The 25,528-nt window shown below is 40.5% G+C and overlaps 1 protein-coding gene across 1 annotated transcript in view; it reads right to left on the bottom strand.

Annotated features, from left to right (window-relative positions):
* Positions 1–25,528, bottom strand: part of FLT1 (fms related receptor tyrosine kinase 1) — a 113,509-nt gene that overhangs the window by 82,580 nt on the left and 5,401 nt on the right. The window contains exons 2-4 of the mRNA XM_082304329.1: positions 14,208–14,304; positions 13,692–13,912; positions 4,201–4,325 (exon numbers count right to left, since the gene is read on the bottom strand). Coding sequence (XP_082160455.1) covers positions 4,201–4,325; positions 13,692–13,912; positions 14,208–14,304 — 443 coding nt within the window. The remainder of the gene's footprint in view (positions 1–4,200; positions 4,326–13,691; positions 13,913–14,207; positions 14,305–25,528) is intronic.

The following is a 25,528-nucleotide window of genomic DNA, read 5'->3' on the forward strand; positions in this document are numbered from 1 at the left end:
TTCAAGCTTTGGTTTAACTAGTTCATAGTTATGCTTTCACGAGCTTCAGCTGGATTTATCCTCTTGCTGCTTTGGTAGAAACCAAACTATTTCTGAGCGTATTCCTCTATAGGTTTTCATATATACCACAAAGAAAAAGTCAAGCCAGAGCTTCAGAGCCTCCCTAGACTGATATTTCACAAGGAATACATTCACTTCACATTAATTAGTTAATTGACAGATTACTGAATTTGTATTAGCCTTACTCCAGGAACAGGAAAGTAACCAAAACACCCAGGAAGTGTCTGGGTCTTGGAAATAAAGTGCTCAGAAATATGATGCAACACCGAATGTTGTCGGTGGTCTGTATATCCAACTGGCTCACCTGCCCTGGAGGCAAATCCTTGCCCGCACAATTTACTCATCTGACACCCCTCAAAAACAGCTAGAGCTACATCTTTTTGTGTACTTTTTTGCAGCTTTGAGACTAAAAAGTTGCGCGCACACACACACATGAAAGCACAAATTGACATTTTTAATTTACTGTACAGGATACTTTAGAAAACTGAAGTCTATGATTAGTGAAAGATCACTGTGAGACAGCTGGTCTCTGCCTAAGTTGGGGAAACAAGATACTGCAACAAGTCCCTTTCAGAGGGTGGAAATACCAGGATTTTGTCTTGGAAGAGTTGAAGGGTAGTATCTGGGTGCTCACCCTCACGGCCCTTCACAGCTCTACCCTCTCTCCTTACTTGCTTTGGTTTCTTACCCAGCTCTCCTCCACCCTGTTCTCCTCTGCCAACCCCACTGGTTCAGAGGACCTGTTTCCCACTCTCAGAGAAGCACAGATGCTTTTCTCTGCCCTAAACTGGCTTCCAGGCCACCACCTAGAGACATGGCATCATCATCATGATCACTGCACGGATGGTACAGGACAGAGGATCCTAGAATCACACAATAATTTAGGTTGGAAGGGACCTCTAGAGGTCACCTGGTCCATCCTCCATGCACAGCAGGGCCAATGTAGTTCAGGGCCTTGTCAAAAAACTTGGCCATTTGGTCATCACAGAGAGAAGTAGAAAACCTGCGAAGAAACACAGTGCTGGAACAGTGAGATTTCCACTGAAGCAGCAGAGGATAAATCAAGCTAAAATAATAGCTTACAGATGGGTACCAGCGGATAGTCAGAGGCATTCAAAGAATCAATTTGTTGCGACGGCTGCAGTAAACATAGAATTTACTGTCTACATACTTATCTGCATGAACCACATCGCTGTGGCTCCCTGTGCAGTCTTGGCCTTTTACCTTCTTTGCACTTTGTTTCAAACTAGACTTCAGTTTCTTTTGGCATAGGCTGTGCCTCCTTCTTTGCTCAGCACCAACTACTGAACCTTTTTGGTACCCGGTGGCATTAACACAGTGCTACCACAAGGTTTCAGGTGTATACATATGGTCAAGAGTATATAGTCAAGCTGTGGTTCCCCATGTCTCCAAAGGCAGATTGTATTGGAAAGAGTCAGCTGAAAGTATAGTAAAAACGTACATTAGAGTTTTGAATGCTTCTCTTTTTTTTCATGTTTCCCCTTCCATCAATTTGGGAAGGATGAGGTGGCATTATTAAGAATTCAGACTGTCCAGGTGTGTGACTCTCGACACCTTTGGGGTTTTTTTCCTCTTTTTATTCCTTATGCTGAAGCTTATTTACCTCTATTCCCGTGAACGTCATTGTTGACTTTATGACAGAAAATCCAACAGGAGAATAAACAGAGGGATCAAACCAAATAAGGTTTATCTTATTTTAGGGATCTCGAATGAGGCTGCCAGAATCATATTGATAGGAATGATGGTTTCAGAGGCTTTGGATATCTGTCTATTAAACATTAGATCAAAACTATCAATTGATTTCACAGGTCTTCATATGATGAAGAAGAGAAAGAGCCATCAGCTGTTGCAGATAGAGGTTATAAGAGGACCTGAAGGCTGGATTTGAAATAGGAATGAAAAGCTCCATCCCCGATATTCCCAATCCCTGTTTTATTAGCTTCTTGATTTTTAAGACTCCTCCTATGTTGTATATGATTGCCATGCTATAGTGTACAATTTGTACAGATGTTCAGCCTAGAAGTTAGAGCAACACAGTATGTGAAAAGGGTTGACTGAGGTAAAGATGCAGTTTTAGTAAAAATATCATTTGTAGTGCTGAACATGGATAATAAATCTTCCCCATGTTGGTTCAGTAAAACTAAGAAGTTCCTGCACAGGGACAAAATGCTGGAGGCTGTGCTCACGCAGCTGGCCCAATGAGTCCTTTCAGAAGAGAGAGATTACCAGAAAATATTCCATATTTTGACTTCCTGGCAATATAGAATGCAGAATCTAATGACTCTGATGTTGGGATTTTCTTTCCAGCTCCAGAGGACTGCATTATGGGGACACTGTCTTCTTCCTTTATTGCTAAATGGAAAACACAGAACAGCTTTTGCCAGCTCTCTAGAAACAGTTTGCCTGCAGCTGCGAAATGCATTTAACACATCTCTTAATTGCTATGTGAGCAAACACTTGCTGGAATCTTCATACATGGGTGTCACAGATGATAAATAAAGTAAGATATTATGTAATGCATTGTAGCTTACATACTTCAGGAAATTCTGGGATCAATTAGGGAACACATTTATTTTTCCTGGAATGCAAAACATATAAGCAACCAATCCTTTCTTTCAAGACTTGGCTCCACCTCCGCTTTCTCCTTCCCAGAGTATTACATCTAGTTTTGATGGTGTAAAGACGCGTCTTACACCACAACCCCAAGCTAGAGGCAAGTTGATATGAAAAAAAGAGACTAGATATGTCTCAATCTTCTCCAAATAAGGAGAAAAAAGAATATTTTTATATTGTTTAATAAGAGAGAAACCTAACAGGAATTTTCTCAGTTAGGAATTTAATATGCTGAGATTTCAGATGTGACAATACAGTGCCCAAATAAGTTCCCACTTTACAACATCCACCCTATGGAAAGCCAAGCCTCATCTGCTTTTGATTCTACAGCCATGGAAGCTTGTGCATCATCCACCCCAGCGCACTTCTTGCAGGAGAACCATGTGTGTGCATACACACACACACACGGTAACATCCTAGGTCAGATTACTTGCTTTTCTCTGCATTTTGCTTTCTTTCACGTGATTTAACAGGTGGAAACCAAGAGGCAAAATCAGTATCTATTTTAGCAAAGCAGTGCTGGATATAATTTGTAAACCTCTCGGTCAAGTTAAAACACAAGATCAAACCTGTGGCTGGTGTAAAACTCTATAGTCAAAGAGGAATCAAAGACTTGTATTGATCTAAATAAGCATGTTACGGTGGTATACTTTGGCAATTGCATGTTATTCTATAAAAAGACAAATTTCTTTTCCTTGTAACAACGATTAACGTCTATGCCACTACGTACAGAACTCCCTCTATTTAGAAACAAAACATCACTGGCACCTCCACCTAATTTTCAAGTCAAACAAAAGAACTTTAAAAAAAAGAAGCACCATTCTCTGTCTTGACACCAAGCACTTTACTACAGACATATAGGTCAGTTGACTGTCCATGTAACTCCCAAGCAACCTAGGAAAGAAATGGTTTCCCCAAAACATGAAAAATGTCTAGATTTTCTAAAACTGCCCCCACCATCTCAAACTCTGCACAAGTTTCCCTACATAGAGAAGCCATCCCTTGTCTGATGATTAGTGCACTCATATGGAAAAGGAAGCAGCAAAGTCGCTGGTGGGAGTGAGGTAGGGCAAAGGCTTGCGGAGATCCTTGTAGAGCCCCAGCAAGTCTCCAGGGACTGCACTTACCAGCTGTTCCAGAGAACAGAAGAGAAAAGGAGAGGAAGGGCAAGGGAAGAGGTGGGAGGAAATTCCTTCTCCTAACAAGAAATTCCTTCCTGGGCTTAAGAAACCTTCATCAGTGAAAATTTAATGAAATGGTATGGAAAGTTTAAGTTTCTTCAGAAAACTCTTATCCAGTGGAAGAGACTTGATGAAGCCCTTCTGTGAGATATGAGATGAAACCTCCAGGGTTGAAATATTTCTAAACACACTGACACCCAGAAACCTCGTTTAAGAAATATTAAAGTGTTGAAATATTTCAAAAGCATTACAATTGTTGTAAACAAAAAAAAAAAAAAAGCATCATCCACAATAACACTTTCAGAGCATGCTTGGATTGAGGTACCTTTTTCAAAGTAACAGCAGTGTTTGGTGCTGTGACTCTGCATGGAATGATCATTTCTCTTCCCACAGTCATGTGTATTATTTTAGGTATATCACTGTGCATCTCTACAAATGGATTGCCTGTATCTGCAAGAGAAGAAAAAGAAAAGGTTAATATCTGAACTCTTAAGACAGCATATGGAAACTGTAATGGTGCGTACAGTCTTGAAAGAACTGACTAACCCTGTCCATAATGAAAGCTATACAAAGTCTTCAAATCATTCTTCTGTTTACTTTTATCTAAACAAGTTTAGTACAATATTATTGACTATTTGAAAATATGTTTATCGCTTAATATCAATAGCAGTACTTTGGCATCTCCTTTAAAATCCAGGAGAGATAAAATACATTTTTCCCATTACAGCATCATCTCTACTGCTGAGAGATGTGTTTCTTATTTCAGGGCATTTCTATTTTATTATCACCAGGAGAAATAATTAGATGGGAAGTGACTGAAATTCACTTATCAGGAAACCCCTAAACAGGACACGTTCCTGCTCTCTGCAAGGAAATTTATGGAAAAAAATCATGTTGACTTCACCAGGAGAAAGAATCTACTGTGATCATCCAGCCGTATTTTCAAACCTGAGAATACGGACTAGTGAGAGTTAATTATTCTTCTCCTTCCCACTATCACAATACCTATATGTCTCTTTTGTAAGTGAGAAGGTAAATGAAAATGCCAGGAAAACATTCATTCCCTTCGACTCAATAACTAAAGCTTGGCAGAGTAATTTACCGTCCCTTGAACAATCCCTTTAACAAAGGGCATTGTCATAAATAGCTTGCGCTGGGAACAGGGAACATTGCTGCTGCTATTGTTTGGACCACTTAACAAAGAGGGGCTCAAGCCACAGGCTCGGGCTCCAAATCTTCTTTGCAGGTGTTCAAATCTGAAGGTTCGGTTTGACTCCCAGTGCAAACAGACTACCTCAACATTCACATAAGGTTTGGCTTTTAACTGTTAAAAGTGGGACATTCAGATCTTAATTCTGGGCTTATCTACTGCTCTAATGTTTTTTCAGGGAAATCCTATTATTTTCACTCAGTCAAAAATCTTACAGACAGCAACGGAAATCTTTCTTGGAAAAGAAATGAGTAAAGCTAGCAACAACTGACCCTTTATAAAACCTTAAATTGCAATACTTTCCTAAAGTGTTCTGGTCCCAGACTTCTGCATGTTGACGTATGTTCACTCAAGTAGTTCTTCAAATGCATTACTTTTGCTTCTCTTTCAAAAGTATGATCTGCGCTTCCCAGTGTCATAGAACTGTTCTGCCCTTAGGATCTTCTTTTCTTATTATATGCAGTAATATTTTTGTTTGAGACATCAAACAGGAAGAGAAGCAAATTCTACTTGAATTTATACTGGGGGGAATCCTAAGGTACAGTATCTCAAATGTACCCCAGGATACAAAAAAAGTTTTCCTAAAGAGGTTTAATGAAACTGTTACACAAACTTTCTGAAATTAAAGACCGCCACAATGTTTTATTTAATAATAGGTGTTAAATGTCCACCGAGATTGCAAGAGGAACTTATGAGTAATAGAGGATGCATATGTAATAAAAAAATACCCTAAGGACTTGTTAGGCTGACGTTTCCTCTGCAATATGATTCAAGGAAAGACCAAGAATGAACCTGTTTGTAGCATGGTGAAAAGAACCTTTTTTGTTTTTCAGGGGCTGCAGCCACAGAAGAGGTCACCTGCCCCTTAACATCACCAGACAAACGGATTTACTACTCCCCAAAGACTCATTCGTCTTTGTCACAAAATTAAGAGCTCCAGCCCAAAACCAGCAAGCTTTGCAAAGTAGTTTCCTGTATCATAATCTCCAGATCATTACAAGTGTGAGGAAGAGCTGTTCTAGGGACTACCGGTGCTGCCTGCAGACACAGTGTCACCACTGACTGATGCCAATATCGAGGCAGTGGGGGCTGTGCGGCTCAGACCTCGCAGGATTCCTGCCCATCTGAAGGCAGGGACAGGAAACAAGCACAAAACACCACGCTTGGCTTTTTTTTTTTTTCTTCCTCAATGGAAATGCACGTTTGCGCCTGGAGAAGTCAATGAAGGGCTCTGTAAAAGTCAACTGATGCCCTGCCTGCTCTCAGTAGGCTTTAAAGCTCAGTCACAGCCTTTCTTGGTACACTCCCTGCAGTGGTACACCAAGGCGTCTCCATGCCCCCGCTATTCGCGTGCAGAGCTCCCATTGACATCACCGGGGACTTCCGCCATGAGTCGGAGGGCAATTGATGGCCCCAAGTGCTCCAAATGTCTTCCTGCTTTTGATTAAAAGAAATACGCATCATGTTTCCTAGCACAGTTTTGTTTTCATAATGAGTGTGGAGGCTTTTCCTGATTCCCTTTGATTTTATTCTCCTTCCGTCTTAATGGCCATAAGGGGATACTCTCGGTGCCTCAAGACCAGAATCTGGTGCAGGCTCTACCAACCTGGATCAGGCAAAACCAAAGCCACAGCAGCACCAAGGCGGGTCATGCCACATTGGCAGGGTATGCCAATGACGTGGAATCCTTCTGTCCCCCAAATAAAAGCACTCCTTGCTTCTTTTTTCCTCTTTTCCTCCTATCATAGCCCTAGCTATTGCCAGTGGCTCCTGCTACATTTCCTCCCAATTCCTTCCTAAGGGGAGATAGATGCCATCCTTCCCTGAACAGCTGGCTGGCAGCGCATCTGGGATGATCTAACCTCCCACCAGTGGTCTTCTGGGCCAGCTTCACTCACTTTTATGTCCAGAAAGCACTAGACATAAAAGGAACATCATGGAGTGACCTATCTTGAAGACCACATCCAAGTTACACATTCAGCTCCATCTGGATTTGGAATAGAAGATCTAAGAGGGTTGACCTTGTTCTTTGAATTTTTGTTTGTTTGGGGTTTGTTTTTTTTTTTTTTTTGCTTCAGAGCTGCCTGCAAGGGTAGCAAAATGAAAGATGGACAGCCAGAAGATCTGCATATGCTAAAGGTTACTTTAAAAGTCAGTTTAGTGTATTTTTAAATTGTGCCTTGAATTAATGACTGTGTGCTGGTTTGACTGTGTTCCTTGCAATATCTCTCAGTTACAATCAACATGAAACCACAAAGAGCATTCATGAAATCACGAAATCTATGAAGGTCACTTGCTATATAGTTAAGGAACATAAATAGCAGCTTTTTATTAAGCTGGTTGGCAGCCAGATACAAACTTGATAAGAGACTTAACACAAGCAATATTATGTCTGGTATCAGTAACCTGTCTAGGCTATTTATGGGGTTTGCACAAACAACTAAATTAGCCAACACTGAAATGCCAAATTCAGAAAAGATGGAGAGATTCTTTATTTCCACAAGCTTCAGCTACTGTTCTTGGGTTTGTTTTGTTTTAAATAATCTGAGCTATGTAAGTCAGAGTACTTACACATACATTTGCAAGAAGAAAAGTCTCTGCAGGAAGGTCTGAGCTCCTTGTAATCTCTGAAAGTTTGTCCTCAGAAGTTCTTCCAAAATACCTACTTACACTTGGCTCATCATTAAGATTTTTTTCAGGCTAAAAGAGCCAAAACAGTTTCCTCACATTGACATAACACCCTTTTCCCTCGTGCACGTGAAGAGGACCAAAGTCTTTACTAATGTACAGATATGCAAACTTCATAAAAGTTCATGAGCCAATTACCAAATTCCCCTTTCCATTGTAGGGATTGACCCTAACTAAGTTTATTTATCCCAGCTAAATTAGTAGGGCTGTTTAGCAGTAATTAGAGGAGAACCTTGCACATCAAGAGTGGCTCTCATCTCACCTGCACATCTAAAATACAGGCATTTCTCACTGAGCTAGGTAGCCAAACCATTAGTGTTGTCACTGGGGAGAAAGGGGGAATTCTGCCATGGGACTCATCTGACCTGTTTTAGACATGTGTTTTATGATGAGATGAATCACGCCCTAGGAAAGGCACCTATTCAACCTGCTCGCATGTAGGTGTCTATGCTCCTTAAGAAAAAAAAAATCCCATTTTATATGTCTGGAAGCACAACACTTATCTGCAAGAAGGGATTTTCCACTCTTGCCTCTTCTTAGCCTGTAAAATAGTACTCTTCAAATGATTTCTAAACCTTGAAGGAAGACTTGAGATATAAATTAATAATCACAGAAGTCCAGGGGAAAAACAAAAAAAAAAAAAAAAAGAAAGAAAAAGGAGGGGAATACTTTATATTTGGAGCACATTCAGACAAAAAGCATTGCTAGCATAATTGTACAGTGATTTTTAGGCAGGGTTTGTTTGTTTTCCTTTGGGGCTAGTTATACTATGCTATCATCGACGTAGGTCCATAACACATAAAACACGGTTAAAACTCTTAAGGAAAAATATTCTTACCCACATTAGCCAGGAAATCCATGCTAGAGCAATTACTATGTTCAGAAAGTGACCTCTAGAAAGGCTAATGGACATTAGGAACACTTTTTCAGATGTATTCCTCCTTCATGATGGTTCATCTTGGAAATGTATTTCTGTTTCAGTAGCAGCTGTAAGCCCTGGTGAGGAAGAAGGACCTCGGAGGGCTTAGTGCATGGCCTTTGATGCTGCCAAGGCATCCACACATGCTCCGCTCACCACAGTGTACTATAATGTGAAGTCCATGTACACACAATGACAAAAGCACGGCAATTATAGGTGATTGACGTCAGCAAGTCCTAGAGGGCTCTGTTTTGTAACAGGAACCTCATTAGACACTAAAAATGTGTCCACATACTTGATACAGCTGTAGCATAGTTTAATTTCAACTAGTTTCCTTTTCATAGCAAAAGTGGTATCATATTATTCACCCGGACAGTGTAAGCCAAAACCGTATGGCTCATACGTTAAAACTGTGCCAAAAGCAAAGACAGAGAAAAGGCACAAGGGAGGAAGAGTTTCCCAGGCCTCAGCAAGTTCTTCTGTCAGTACATTCTTTCTGAATAAGAAGAAAAAGGAAAAAGAAGAAGAAAATCTCCCTTTCTGTTAGCTTTCAGGGTGTTTTGTCTTACTGCTTTTTTCACCTGTTGAACTATTTTGACTTTGATGCTTCTGATCTTAAGAGACCCATTTGGGGAACTCTTTTGATGCCCTCCCTGTTCTGCAACATAGTACCTTTAGGGTTACAGGAGTCAATCTATTCAAGCTAAATATTAAATCCATGTCAGTTCTGGGGCTGGATCCAGCTATCTGTCAACAAGTGGGCCTCCCAAGGAGATGCCATACACTCAGCACTTGCACAATACAACTCTAGAGTTTGAAAATGCACTCAAAACCCCAGATGTTTTGGCACTTCAAAGGCTTACATTTTGAACCATTCACTAATGCTAAAGCCCTTCATTCTGGACTGTCTGACCTGAGACAAACCTCAAGCCAAGTATCCAAAACTAGTGGACACCTTTGACATTCCAGGCATTGGTGAGTACAAGTACCCTCAGGACTTGTACCTTTAGTTACCCAGCTCTCATTTGTCTCACCTGACTTAAATCATCTCAAAGCGAGACATCTATTCTAAGGTTGTTCTCCAGATTCCTTGTAAAGTCAGTGATGAGAAATACTTACCAGAACGTCCTTTTTTTTTTCTCTCTTTTAAGTACACAAGAATAGACAACTGACTTAGCCTAGAGGTCTGATTTTAAAACAGAATATTTTGAATGGCGCTTGATTGAAGTACCAGCACATGTCTCACTTTGCAAGGAAAAGCATGCGGGCAGAAGACATGCACAGTAGGAGTGCGAGGAGAGACAAGGAGAGGGAGAACTTTGACTAAGAAATGGGCTAATACACTAAAGCCAAGTACAACTTCACTTAGAGAAAAATTCTCTCTTGCAGTAGAATTAAGACATTACTTTTGGATATTAATAGCTGAAAGCTACCTTCATCACAGGAAATAGCAACTCTTCAACTTGAAGCAAAGTTTATTTAAATTCTTGCAAAAATCTAACCTTGATATATCAATGTAATTGAACTTACATGCTTTTCCTCTGTCATACCATGGGAACAATTGAAAAAAGGCAAAAGATGATGAAAGCAGAGAATGAAGAGAACTGCACATTTTTGAAGAAAGCGAATGAGCTCCAGCAACTGGAAAAGAGTGTCTTGGAGATACCAGAAGAAAGGCAGGCAGAAAGAAATGCCTTTAGCACTGTCCCCAGGGAAATCTAACTTAGGTTTCAAAACAGCCTGCTGATAATTTGGTGTTTCTTAAATGCCTTTATTGCATAGTTATCTCTTTTCAAGCAGAAAATTCCCCATGCCTTACTTCAATGTACGCAGTGAGTGTTCATTACAAGTCTTTCCATTTTACTACTAGGCTGCAGTTGCATAACAAAACAAAGATCAGAGCAGCTTTTGGTCCAAGACAGTGGAGAAATTGGCAAAGAGGCTTTGCTTCATATCAGATTTTTCCCATGGCTCGTGGTGGAAGTCAGGCCATCAGTTTTCTTAGAGCAAAGTCCAAGGCTCTTAAGAGAATTCATTTCCCTTGCTTGACGTCTCAATTCCTGAGCTGTGTGTGGTCAAGAGTTGCTGCGGCACACACTGCACACTCACTCCCCTGTGCAACTCAGTAGTGACCTCTCCAGCTGAACGAAGGGTGGTGTCAGGACTAGCTCCTCAAAGAAATGTCACCAGCCTGCCTGTTCTTGATCACCCAGACGACTTCAGAAATGCTTAGAGTCATCCTGGGGCATGTGGGATTTGCAGTCTCCTCCTCATTGTCTTGCATCTTGTTTTTGTCTATAGAAGCTCATCTTCTGCTATAGCATACACTCATTACTGAACCAAAGGACTTACCAAGTTTATAGGTTTGGGTTTTGTTTCTTTTTTAAATCCAGTTCATATTCAGTATCACTCTAATTACGGAAATGAATAACATTTTTAAAACAATAAGTGATGACTTCCTGTACAAACGATATCAACTTTCCTGATTCGCATTCTGTGTTTGTAAATAGCAACTATTTGTTCTCATCTGCAGCATGCTAAGACATGGGAAACAGGCACCTCGGTGATCCACATGGAGCTAATATGGGAAGTGGACTGACACAACGTCCTGCCACAGGAAACAATACAAAACTAGGAGGGACCCAAATTTTACAAATGTTTATTTCCTAAGTACCCACAAATTAATTTAAAAAAAAAAATCTAAACTCAAGAAAGGTAGTCTTCACAGAGGATTTTGTTATCCCCATTTCACCCCTACTTGAGCCACATCATTGAATTTCATGCATGTTCACAGAAACAATGACATATTAAGATATTCCTTAAGTATTTTCTTTCCAAATGCTAACGCTACGCTGATCAGAAAGGGCGAGTTTTGGTACTCGGTATCTTGTTTCTTTCTAACCTACTCAACAATTCTTCCTGAAATTGTAAAGTTTTGGAGGACTAATATACCTTTTCCCACCTTAGGGCAGAGTGACACTTACAAAAGGCATTAAATGGGCAGTTACCTTGCAGCTTCCCTTGTTATCAGTAGTTTGCCCTAACTCTCACATGTGCTTACTAGGATACAGTCAACACTTACGTGTTAAGAAATTGGTTTTCAATCAAAAGCATTGTCAAATTCAGAAAATTAAGATGCCAAAGAGGTCTAAGCTTGATACAGCTTTGTCCCTCAAACATTTTACTGTTTTTTGGCAAGTAAGGATTAGATTACATTTCTCCTCCTACCTATCTTCAACAGTGACATCAACATTCGGTGGCTGAATGTCCTTGAAAAATCAACAAAACTGAGACACTCCGGCAATCTTCCTTACGTGATTATTGGGGAGGGGCTATCCAAAACCCATTTATCCAATGATATGTTTCTCTTCCATCATCATGTGAACTAGACAGATAACCTTGGTTCACATACATCTAATTGAAGATCTCTTTCAGATGCAAGCAAGCTACGTACAACTCAGGAAGCAGTGAAGAGTTAGAAAGATTGGTTGTGTCTTCCATTTGTAAAAATTCAGGATCCAGAAAAAATAACACTTCAAACAGGAAAGAGACCAAGAGAACATAAAGGAATCTCTTATATCATAAAGTGGGTTTAGCAGAGAGGTTCTCGGTCAGAGTCACAACCATCCTTGCTCTTCTCATGTGGCGAATGGAGAGGATTGTGGGTAGATCTCAGATTGAGATGACATCCAAGGTGGGAGCTTCAAAAAGAAGGTGCCATGATGGGAAACTTGTAAAGGTCATCCAAGAAAATTGTAAGTTTTCCTAGGCAGCAGGAAATGTTGGTCACTAAATGAATAACCTAGTTTGGTTATGCTTCTGCAGATGCATCTGTAGTTGGATATCCAGTGAATTATATGAAAATAGTTGGGTGAGAAAAACAAAACACTCTGCGGTATATTTCAGATGAAGGAAAGCAGGATGAACAGCATGAATTATTCAATAATTCTCAATAAAGCAACTCAATAATGGGGGGAGATATCTTGTTTTCTATCACTGTAGCGAGAGGTCCACTTCATTCTGCTTTTTCATAGCACCAGTCCCACTCTTTGTGTCACAAAATGAAAACAAAGGCTAATTCACTCTGATGTGGACTCGTTAGAAGCAGCAGACACATAATTTGGAAAAGTTCCAGTTGCACATTCTCTGTAATACAGGCTTTCAAAATCTGTGAACCCTGATACCTTATAGTAATCTATTAATTTTATTCCATAAAAATCAAGAAAAAATAAAATATAAAATTAAATTAAATCCCTAAAGTGTTTATAATTTCTTCTTTTATTATTGTGTCTATTGAATTCAGCTGTTCTGAGAAGTGCCTGATTAATATCCTGGAAGAAAACAGGATCAGAAAGCAATTTCTGTTATAGCCTAACTGACCTAATTCCAGCATTTCCCATACATTACACAATACTTGTCTACTGAACACAATTCTGTGTTTAGTTTGATTCCATTTATTCTAGATTTTTACAATCTGTGTAACGTGGACTACAGAGTACATTTTTGAATGTGACTTAACGTGTAAATAGTAATTTTCTACAGCATGAGATACTTCAGTGATCTGGATAGACAGCTTTGGCATCCTTCAGCTGCCTAGAAATCTATAATCTTACACAGACAGGTTAAAGTGGACATTGTACCGGATATATGGTTTTCATCAGTCATCATCCAATTTTGTAAGATATGATTTCTTTGATACCCATTTCACAGATTCGCTTCTAGTCTACTTCCATGTGGAGTTCTATTTACTCTAGTACACTGCTTGGATTGGGTCTTTTTCTTTCTTCATTTTTCTCATAACAGATAAAACACTAGCATTTGTATTTGCAAGTTCTGAGAAAGCAGATTTTACACAATAAGTGGTAAATTATCATGACATTTTGCAAGGCTGAAAATTTCATTCAAAAGCCTTTATTTAGCCACAGCTGAATTGCCTTATTTATCCATTTTGCTGTATTGAAGTGAAAGTATCAAGAAGTGTTAAAAAATGTAATCTTACCGTTAATAAATACATAGACTGTAGATTCCTTCTTCTTTTTCGCTGGACTTGTTGGGTATTTGCAGCTATAGTTTCCAGTGTCACTTGCTTGAGTTCTGCTCAAGGTCAGACTGCTGCAGGACTGCTTCCCATTCCTTCCACAGGCATATTTAATTACTTTCAGCCTTTTGCTATCCTTACTTAGAGTTTCAGGCAAAGACCATGAATGAACCATTTCCCCCCTGCAAATACAGATAAGGAAGCAGAAACAATTATGTTGGGCTGCAATTATATAGCTCCAGTTCCCAAGCTTTCTTTTTTATTATATCAGGCTATTTCTGGCATTCTCTTTTATCTTGTTTTCCAAAAACAACAACAGAAACAACAAAGAACTATTAAACAATTGCCATTGAAGTTCACTCCCCACCTTTCCCCACAACCTAAGGTTTCATTTTTTCTAATTTCAGTTACAAAAAAAGAAAGTGTCAGGTGTATGAACTCCCAGCCAAATTATCAGAATCCAACTCAGCTGGTTACCTGCAGGTGAGATTTAAAGTCTGGCCTGCTTGAACAACGTGCTGTGTGCCATCTATGCTCAGCTCAGGAACTTTTAATTTTGATCCTGAACTAGATCCTAGAAAAAACAAAGAAAAAAAGCCATTAACAATGACAAACCATTCTGTTCCCGGTCCACTCACATTTATGATGTTATGCTGGAAGAGGAAAGCAAAGAAAAGGGGATGTCTCCCTTACGGCACATACTCTTTTGTTCTGAGCATAATCCTGCTGTCCTGACTCAGGACTCACATAATCTTCCACGAGAATTATTCAGGAAAGAAAGCAGAAATGAAAACTATGCAAGTTTTGGTCAATGACTTTGCTCTCGGATGGTTCACTGAGTGTACCATGAAGAAAGTTCAGGACCTTGCAGCTACACATCTACTCAAGGAAGCATGCCCTCAAGCACCACTGGCTGCATTTCCTTAGGAAACACCACCATGGCAGCCCCTTAAATGGGAAGGGCAAAAGTCGGCCCCTTCCATGGCAAGAGCCACATATTGACCTCTATGATACTGAACTCTCACTCAAACAACTTGCTGCAAAGCTGGAACTGCTCTGGAAGGAGTGAAAGAGGATTAAGGATCTTCCCTTCCTGACTGAAGGTCACAGTACCGTAACCTACGGTCCCTCACAAGCTGCAGGCTTCCTACCAGTGAAGTGGTGTCAAAAGGTAACTGGACAGCTCTACAATAAATTTTGAGAACAAGTTCAAGCCACTCTCTAGACCAGATTTGCTGCTTATTGAGAAAGCAATCATGCCAACATGGCCTCAGTCATGGCCAGATCGTTCTGGTATGGGTGAAACCCTGGGTGTCAGTATAACATGAGGTGGCTTAGGACACTTGAAAACATCCAGGCAGACTTCTGACAGGCCACGCGAAGGCAATTTTTAGGAAGTCCATGAAAAAGCCCCACAGTCAGAAGACTAGAGGAACATCGGACCTTCCCTCTCATTTGGATGTTTTATCTTTGCCCCATAACAGGCTACGGCCACAAAAGCTTTCATGGCAAGCGGACAGAAATGCATGCCTTAGGGAAGAAACAGTCCTTGATCCATCCCACTGCCCTCGCACTGACAGCAAACTGTTCCAGAAGCTAGGAACATAACAAGCAAATATTTTGAAACAGTTAAAGTTGAAAACCAGTTTAAGTCTAAATCTGGACCCAAGTGCAATTTATGAAGACTTCAGTGTTGTGAGAGAAGAGCAGAGAGTACCCCAGATCACTTTACTCCAAAGAGGAAGTATTTCTTTGTCAACATATGAGAGAAGCAGCATCACGTAAACAAGGGTAATGCGGATTTTCCACTAGAACGCAGCCAAGTACAGTTTCAGTTTAGCTATTTTAAGCCCTTCCAAGAGGTCCCTGCCACAGGCATATATGAACAGCTGTATGCACCAAAAATAGTAGAAATAGGTGAATCTTATTTGGCTGCTATGGATCACCCACTGGAAAGGCCTCCCTCTTTCATTAACTATAGAAGGAACTTTTGGACATCAACTCTGACTGAGATTGGTGACTAAATTTTGGCTGTATAAACCCTCCAAAGTCAATGACTGCTCCAAATTCAGAAGTTTTCACCTGGCAGCAGGTGTAGCCTCAGATTAGAGGCTGAATGGCAAAACTTTGTTCTGAGATGTGGACTCGAACTCCTTCAGTCTGAGCAGGGCCTTGAAGCCAAGTCTCCACTTTTGGAGAGCAACGCTAAGAGTACAAGGATTTTGTACATAAGGTAAAGAGGCGTTGCTCTCATCTGCTGGTTTTTGGGGTCTTTTTTAAGGAGCCAGATGTGGTCCATTTGTCAGTAAGTATTTTCAACTAATTCCTTATAACGTCAGTGGAAACAAGAGACCTAAATCACCTTCTGGGACCACCTAGCACAATCCATGAAAAGAAGCAAATAGTGCATTAGGTATTCAAAACTGTTTGCTAGAGGTCTTCAGAGACCTGTTTCTCTTCCTTAACAACATAGGACATGTACAGTGCAAGGGTTAACTAACTTTTAACTAATATCTTTGGCATCTAAGTTAGTTACATTGATCTGCATTTTTCTTTTTAGCCCTGTACATCTTATTTAAGCTGTGGCTCCAGTAGTTTTCCTGTATATACTAACAACCATCCCTATTCAAAAGAAGATTTAAATCGTACACTTAAACATAGACATAAACTAAATTATAGCTCACTTAAACAGGCTTCAAGCAAGGGTATAACAAGTTTTCAAAATAAAGAGGTCCTCTGAACTGCACCACAAATATTACCAGAAATTTGAATGGTGATACTGTACAAATACACAGACTTCCTCTGTGATTTCTCTAGATAATCATACTTCTAACTAGAAATGTTAAGAGGGGAGAAAAAAGATGCAGCAAATCTTTGAAGAAGCAATTTGTTATGATGTCATATCTTGCAAACATACATTTTTCTCACCTACCATTTAAGGATCTCAACTCTGAAATGCTGGGTCTGCCAAACAGCACGCTGTGCTTTTATGGGATAGTCTCCCATAGATGCTTACAATCTATGAGTCTACTCTTTTGCAGTTCTGAAATAATGTCCCTGAAGCTAAACACTGAGAATTTGAGATAAGATGTTCCAAGAGTTCAGGCAGCTTCTGTGAAGAGCAGCACTTTGGTTGAGAGGGTTTGTCAATGTCCTCCAACTAAACAATCTGACAGTTTCATGAAACCACCATGTTCCTGCATTTCATTCGTATTCCTCTTGTCATCCCAGAATTGGAGGCTCAGATGCTCTCCCAAGAAGGTGGCATTTATATCCAGCTTTATGAATGTTGTTCCTTACTTCAGCGGAGAACCTGGCCTCAAGCTTCCCTGAACTGCTCCTTATTTCGGGCTCTAGAAAAGCTGAAAGCACGCAATAGTGTTTACAAAGAGTTCAATATGAACAAAAAAAATGTCAGTAATGGTCTGCCAGAAGAACCCATCGGGATCAAAGCCCAGCCACTACAGTTGCAACACTCAACCCAGTTGCTAAAGAGCAACACATAGGTTGCTTCCAGTGTAAAACTGATGGAAAGGTGGAAAATCCATGTGAGTGACAGGCGCTGAGAGCAAGGCAGGAAAGCAAGTCTGCAGTGCCTGGTCATGACTGTGGTGCTGAATGCTCGGCTTTGCTCAGCACCAGCACCGGCACTGGCACCCTGCCCAGGAGCAAAGCCAGCCATGCAGCACCATGCCCATGCTTGACCCATGCCATGACCAGGAGACCAGCCCTGGGAATGTGGGCTGCTGTTGTTTTTGAAGTCTGCCAAAGGTGAAGGAGAAGAAAACATGAGAAATGTTGTTACAAACTTTTCTCTTGGTAGCTCTACAGGCATATAAGAAAAGACATCCACATGAAAATCTCAAGATCTATCTTAAATCAAGCGTACAAAACAAGACAGCCTGGAAGTCTGTATGTCAGAAGATGTGCCTCAGAGTTATTAAAATCAAATGAAAAAAAAAAAAAAAAAGAAAAAAAACAACCCAGATCTTTTCACCCCATCCTGCAGGCAAAAAAGAAACCCAGATATACTGGATACATATTCAAGCTTTTGCCCTTTTACACATATTACGTAAAAGACACTGCAGTATTTGTAAATATTGTGGGTGGGATCTTAAGGAGTGCTTAATGTTTGTCTAACTTTGTTCCCATTGATATAAGCCAGAGTTTCATCATTGATTTCAAGTACATTTTAGACACTTAGCTCCAGTGGTTAATCATATTAATATTCAAGACCTAACATCAATGTATTTGGCATGATATATCAGATTTGTTATATATTCATTCATTTTTTTACTCACAAAAAGCTGAAGTAAAAGATCCTATTTCTAGCCAATATTGTTGCTTTTGCAAGTATGCAAGACAATGCTTTTACCAGCAAGATGCTAAGTCTTGAAGAAAAATAGCTTTATTTGACATCCTATCTATTCATGGGTCATTAGCTTCCTTACATTTTTAAATGCTTCAAAACTGATGCAGAGCACAAATGCAATAGAGTTTGACATGTTTACCAGAAAAGAAAAAGGAAGGAGAATAGCAGGGAAATTCCGACTGTCAATATTTAGAAGCAGATTATGCCTTCTATGTACCTTCTCTGGGCATTTTACTTGACACTGTCTTTTCTGAAGGGTCATGGCTCAACAGGACATGTTCACTTATCATTGTGCCTGTCACTAAGCGACCATCAGCAGCCTACCCTCACACTGACCTACATTGGGGGGTGCAACTTCTTTTCATGTGACAACAAGAGAACTAATTAATCCTGATAACTGAGGAATCTCCTCCCACAGGGAAAGGGGCGATTTTTTTTGGCATATTCTATTTGTTTCGGAAGGCTTATTAGATACATATGAAAGTCAGTCAACAGGGTTGCTTAATTAATGAGCAAACATTAGTTTAGATTGCAGAAGTTAGCCATTCTGTCTAAAATAAGGGAAAGAGAAAAAAAATTTTTTTAAGAAAGCAGAGGGTACAATCTGTAATTTGCAAAGGAACAGAAGAATAAACTTTCTTCAATTATTTTCTGCCTTGCAAAAAAGGCGATGCTCTTCCTAAATGAAGTAAACAAAAATTTCATAGAATATCTCAAGTTGGAAGGGACCCATAAGGATCACCGAGTCCAACTCCCTGCTCTTCGCAGGACTAGACACCGATGACAAGTAATTAAAAAAAAAAAAAAAAAAAAAAAGATAAAATAAATGAACATGCATATATTTTTCAAATATGATGTGTGAGTTTAGTTCTACAGACCTCTGGGTAACCATGCACACACAATCAAACTTCCACCGATTCTAGCTAAACCTCAATTTCTCTTAAAAGGATAGATCTACTGAACTTAAAATTGGGATCGCGTTCTAGATTATTATCCCCATTCTGATTTTTCCAGCTTTTTAAATTTCCTTTTATACACTGTAAATTTCTGCTACCTGTGGCTGAAGCAAGTAAATCCAAAAGCTAGCTTAGTTGGAAAAAAAAAAACCCAAACCTATATTAGAAGTTATTAGAAATTTCCTTAACGTTAACAGGTTTGGTGGCCTTTTAGTTTTAACATCTTTTCCATAATTTGAGGCTGAGTGACTGTCTTCCAAGCACTCCAGTCATCCTGAACATCCTGACTAATCTTTTTTCACCTGCACAATGAGAGGTTAAGAAGAACGACCAGTTTATCTTTGCAACTTCAGTGTATACAAAGGATCTGACCTTCTGGGTTTAAAGTGCCATCTGTAGGCAATAAAGTTATCCATCATGAAGTAATTGTTTCAGTCATTGTTGGATTTGCACATGTTTTAAGGCTTGTTAAACATAACTGACCCTTTGTGGTTTTTACCATCAAATATCATTTCCTCCTGATTCAAACACATTCAGCAAAAATGTATTTTGTGGAGGACACTCCTGAACTGGAAAGAGAGCACATGTGATTTCTTAATAGGGTCTTCACCTCTCTGTGTGCCTTAAAACACGGGACATTCAGTTCAAATGCAGCGCAGGACTTTACTCTTGCTTATGAGCACTTCCTTATGAGTCACCCCACTGAAGGGAATGGGAATACCCACATGTGTGCAACCAATAAGCAATTGCAGAATCCGGCCGGAATGCTTAGGAGCATGGTAGTACCCACTGTGTTGGCCTTCAGTGCATCTCCAGTGAAAATGAGCTGACTCTGACCTGCAGCACCTTAACCAGAACATGGCCACCAGCTAACCTCATATGGGGCATACAGCTTTATTCCATTTTATTTTATTATTTTATTCAATTTTGTAAGGAAATCTGTGTATATTTCAGAGCTCTTCTTGGCAAGCTATTGTATTACCAACTCTTCTAAAGGTACTTCAGGCCATTCTGTGAGTAAATATAACTTTTTTTTGGTCAAACAGTTGTACCTATCCATAATAATTCAAATTACATCATTACACCAAATCACCCTATTTTTAAAAAAAGAGAGAGAGAAAGGAACTTGTGGTCAACTCTGAAGAGTTTTGATTTACATCTGACCATAAGGAGAAATATTGATCGACAGGTCCTCCCAGTTTATTCAACACTGAGATTCTCATCAGCATCAATACTTGCATTTATAAGACAAGAAAAATTCTAGGCAGAATTGTCTCAAAATTTGAGTGGCAATTGGAAAAAAAAATTTTTTTTTTTCTTGCCTGAAGGGCAAAAATCTGACCTGGTCCTGCCACAGGGCTAGAGGGAGAAGGGATCACTCTGGTTAATGAAGCTTTCCACTTCTGTGACTGCTGGTGGCTGGGAAGAACTGCTACTGGAAGAAGCTACTCTTCCCCTTCCATGGCAGCACTAGCCCCTATTTCATAGAATCATAAAATCATAGAATCATAGAATGGTTTGGGTTGGAAGGGACCTTTAAAGGTCATCTAGTCCAACCCCCCTTGCAATGAGCAGGGACATCTTCAACCAGGTCAGGTTGCTCAGAGCCCCATCCAACCTGACCTTGAATGTTTTCAGGGATGGGGCACCTACCACCTCTCTGGGCAACCTGTTCCTGCATTTCACCACCCTCATTGTAAAAAATTTCTTCCTTATATCTAGTCTAAATCTACCCTCTTTTTGTTTAAAACCGTTACCCCTTGTCCTATTGCAACAGGCCCTGCTAAAAAGTTTGTCCCCATCTTTCTTATAAGCCCCCTTTAAGTACTGAAAGGCTGCAACAAGGTCTCCCCGGAGCCTTCTCTTCTCCAGGCTGAATAACCTCAACTCTCTCAGCCTTTCATCGATGTTGCCTGGGTTTCTAGTGCTCAGGCACAGGCAAAACAGGCAGTGCAGTCTGGTTCCTGCACCCAGAGGTAAAAGCACCATCTCCACTGCCTGTACTTAGAAACAGCCTCCAAGAAAGACCTACAGTGCCAAACCACGAGCCACTCTGAGGTTCAAAGCAGTATCTCCAGGTCTTTCAGATGCCACCTAGGTCCCCATCCTAAAGGAAACAGCACAGCCCTTCATACACCTAATTTCATACTGCTTTGCTGAAGCAAATCCAAACATCCTACCTAAAGTCCGCAGAAGAGAAACTAAGCTTATCTGTGAGGTAGCAAGGAGGTATGCCTATGTCCCAAGCTGACATTGACAATTGTCTCGATGAGCAAGCTCATGATCTGAAGCAGCAAAATGTAACCACTATTTCTGTTGAAGCAGAATTTTGCAGGGCAACTAAGGGCCCTTGCAAGGGGGACTTGCGAGGGTTAAAAGACATAGGTTCTTGGACTCTAAGGTAGCTTTGTCCCTGTTTCCTGTTTGCTCTTGTGCAGAGAGAGGCACCGTGTGTGCTGGTACATGGCCGACAAACAGAAACACACTCAGGACAGAAAACACAGTTCAAGCTGTCTCACTCCTCAACAGATCTATCACTCGCACATGCCTCTGTCGTGAGTGAAATGTGTTCTCATTTGCTTTCAAGATCAAGAAAATTGTTGGAAGCTATTTACTTATGGAGTACACATTGATGCATAAAAATAATAAATTCATTGATTTGTCCCTTCCAGGTCCAGAAGGGACATTCTAATTACCCAGTCTGATGTTCTGCAACACATGCCCAGTGATTTCTGGATCAAATGCTTAAATCCGATTAATCTCAGATTAATAATTTAAGAATTTAAAGTACCATTAGGACATAACAGTCAGCCAAGAAAATGGATAGGTTAATGGATGAGAAAGCTGGGCTGCTGTATGATACAGCATCGTAATAGAGTCTGAACAACCTAAGGTTTATCACAGTAGATTAGAAGAGTCCTGGGCAGACTAAAATGCCTTGACCCTGACTCCATGCCCTGGAATTAAAAATCAGTCAGCAGGGCAAATAGATATGCTACCACCCAGGAAAAGTCTCCACAGGCACAGAAAGATCTGTATGTCTATTATTTGAGCAAGTGTGTCCTTCCCCTCTCAGTTCTGGATCTCAGAGCAAGCGATAAGAGTTTATTTACTACCTGTATGCTTTTGCTGTCCCTAGATGTGTATACACACTGATAGAAGATAGATGCTATAGAGGCAAAGCAAAACACCCGGTAGCTAAAAATAGAGCAAGTACAATTCTGGTAGCACTTCGTTAACACTTCTGAGCAGTACAAATTATCAGGCCAATATGGTCAATAGCTGTAAATGTAGACAAATATGTATTTCCCCAATAATTGCCAAATATTTTGCCAGTATTTGCCCTAGCTAAGTAAGGCTATGCTTGCAGAAGCCTGCGGTAAAACCATTTTATTAAAGAGCAGGGAGGGGTTTGTTCATTTGAAAATTCAGATCTAGAAGTTTAACAACCTGACATCACAGTTGGTTATTTGAAATAAATCTGGCTCCAGTTACTACCAATTGGAAGTATTACCATTTCCCACCACACCCAGGCAGCTGGAAAGCCACAGAGACAGCCAAAGCCATGCAGTTCAGTGCGCTGTGCCCAGGCAATACCTGCTTGAAGGCACTAGCTTCACCAGCTTGTCAGAACACTGTGTTCTGTCTGCCCTAAAGTCATCAGGGGACTTTGAGCATCGGCACAGGCACTTTATCTAATGCCATTTAAAAATAAATTTCAAAATTTAACATTCAAAGAACCTGGGAGGAAAAAAAAAAAAAAAAAAAAAAATCTTAGTTTCCTCTTTTATCCATCCAATTTTAATAAGTCTAGAAACTTAGCATCTGACAAGAGCACCTTTGCCAACATTTAGCCTGCCAAAGGTACTAATTTCATTAGCTATGTAAGGAGAAAGCAATTACAGAGAAGAATTAAAATCAGCCATAATCACAAACTTTTTATTCCCCATTGAGCATATGGAATTGAAAATGGCAATCCAAATGTACAGTCTAAAACACCTCCATTATGAACCTTCATGGGATCGTCACTTTGGTAAACCACACCAAGGAGACAAAACGCACAAATATATGGTGTGCATTGAGAAAAGCAAGAGCAATATCATGGTTGTGTCCACCTTAGTCTGGTCTTCTCTCCAACAAAGTGAATACCCAGCTTAAAAAACCGGTCTGCTGAGGCTGTTCTCAGTAAGGACTGGTTACTGCAGAGTTAGGCTGTAGTGATACTTTCACAGCCACATTTGGCATAGGTCTGGCTGGCTCACGTACATACCCCTCCACCTCTATGTGCCTGGCCTGGCCCTGCCAGGGAGAACCTGCTCAAGGCCATTGCAGATGAAAGGCGGTTGTGACTCCATCATCTGCCCACCCAAAAGCGATGCCGTGTGATCAGCCACTGGCATTCACCCAGGGGTATGGTTTCACACCTCCACAGAAGATTAAGCCTGTGCTGCTTACAGGAGTGTAGGTAGCCCTACCCATACTACGTCTGTGAGCCAGATCTACTCTGTCGCTTACTGACACGTGTCAGCAACCACTGTGCCTCTGCTCTAATTCCACCATGACAGATCCCAGCGCATAATCATCAGTTTGATATTTTTTGAGGAAAGTTTATCCTATTAACTAGCATAGTAGGGAAGTATTGATATGGTATCAAAGACAAAGCATGTACATTAAAAACGGACTCAAAAATAATTTAAAATTCCTATATAGGAATTACTAAGGGGGCAAATTTTCTTGACCAAATTCAATTTATTTACCAACCCAATGCTTAGGTTTTGTTACAGATTCCCTGTCTGGACAAATTAAGCAATATAATAGGATTAAATTGGAAGACTATTTCTTATAGATGTCTAAGCAGACAAACTGCCTACCTGCCAGAAACCTGCCAGCTCAGCCAGCAACACAGGCCTATCAAATCCATTTGGGGATGTACTGTTCATTAAGCTGTGCACACAGAAATAAATTAGGAGCTAAATAAAAGAAAACGTAAAGCAAAGTTGCAGGATTTCCACTTTGCTGAAGGCTGCCGGTTATAATTTCCGATGCTGCATCATTACGGCTGAACTGTCCTGTAACGCTCCAAGAAAAATAAAAAAGACAAAGTTGGGACCTGACTTTCCATCCACTCTACTTTAACCTATAAAACAGAGCTATAAGCAAAAGCCCTGGGTTCAAAACAGGGGAAAATAACTAATGCGACACAACCATTTGAACTTGAGAGGTGAAAACCAGAACAGTCTGCAGAGAGAACTCCTTTGCAATGGCTCAGGAGGCTGAATCCATTCTGCAGTTAAATGACATCTAAACCACAAAGTCTACAGTAGGTGCACATGCAGAAAGCTTCTGGCAAACTTGCCTATGGCCCACTTTACATTGGGAAATTATAAACATTAATACTTATAAAATAGATTAGGACAAACGTTAATTAAAACACTGGATGAAACAAAGAAAGGTAGGTTTTCACCCCAAATGCTACCAGCACAACAGAAGAATAAAATTCTCTGTATTATACAATATAATGTAATTTAATCCCACTGTGTTATATCCATTTGCCATAAACATAGACAACACCTAAATTTTGGCAGACACTAATTTTAGTTTCCTTGACCCTCAATCCCACGGTTTCTTAGTAAATAATAGTGGATTTTAGATCATACTACAAAAAAATTTCCTCTCTGCAGAATTTTATCAGATAACCTCTTCCTGCAAGGTTCCTTGAACCTCCCCTGAAGATCAGATTTTGGACACCGACGGAGACATGACACGGAGCTAAATAGAGCCCTTGTCTGATCCAGGATGGCAACTCTCACGCTTCTGTTAACATTAGTCCATGGTGATCCTGATGAGAGGTTTTTCCACAGAGGAACGACAATGGGAACAAAAGGGGCAGATTCCTCTGCTCCGTGGCAGGGAAGAATCCCACAGGAAGGACGCTTAAGCGAACTATGTGAAATTGTGAAATTCCTCTCATGAAACGCCCTCACACTCATCCCTCGCCGCTCCCCACGCACTAAGCAGGGGGTCCTGTTCCCAGAGCATGGGCTTCCCGAGGGAACTTCCGAGGAGCAGAGACATCTGCTCAGGCATCTCCAGCTCTGCGAGGGCCGCCGTGCCCTGCCCGCTCAGCCCCCACTTCCAGGCATGGCGTGGAAATAATGTCACCGCATTGCCACAGCATCTTCAATCCACTGAAGTCCTACAAGCAGCTTCCTTCCAACCACTTCCCCACCCTTCAGCTGCTCTAACAGCAAAGACCACCTTGTTTCAAGGCTGTAGCTCCAGAAGAGGGAATATGACTTAAAAGGGATCGCATTTAGGAGTGCTTAGTGCCATGTGTCAGTGAATGTTGGAAGAGTAGCCCCACCGTCTAGAAAAGTATTGGAATCGTGCAAACAGCAACCAGTGTCAATCCCTTCACACTGGGTTGTGCTCTAAATATGTTGCAGGGGTGACTTAACATTGTAGATATG

The sequence above is a fragment of the Platalea leucorodia genome, assembly GCF_965183815.1.
Source record: "Platalea leucorodia genome assembly, chromosome: 2".
Classification (NCBI taxonomy): domain Eukaryota; kingdom Metazoa; phylum Chordata; class Aves; order Pelecaniformes; family Threskiornithidae; genus Platalea; species Platalea leucorodia.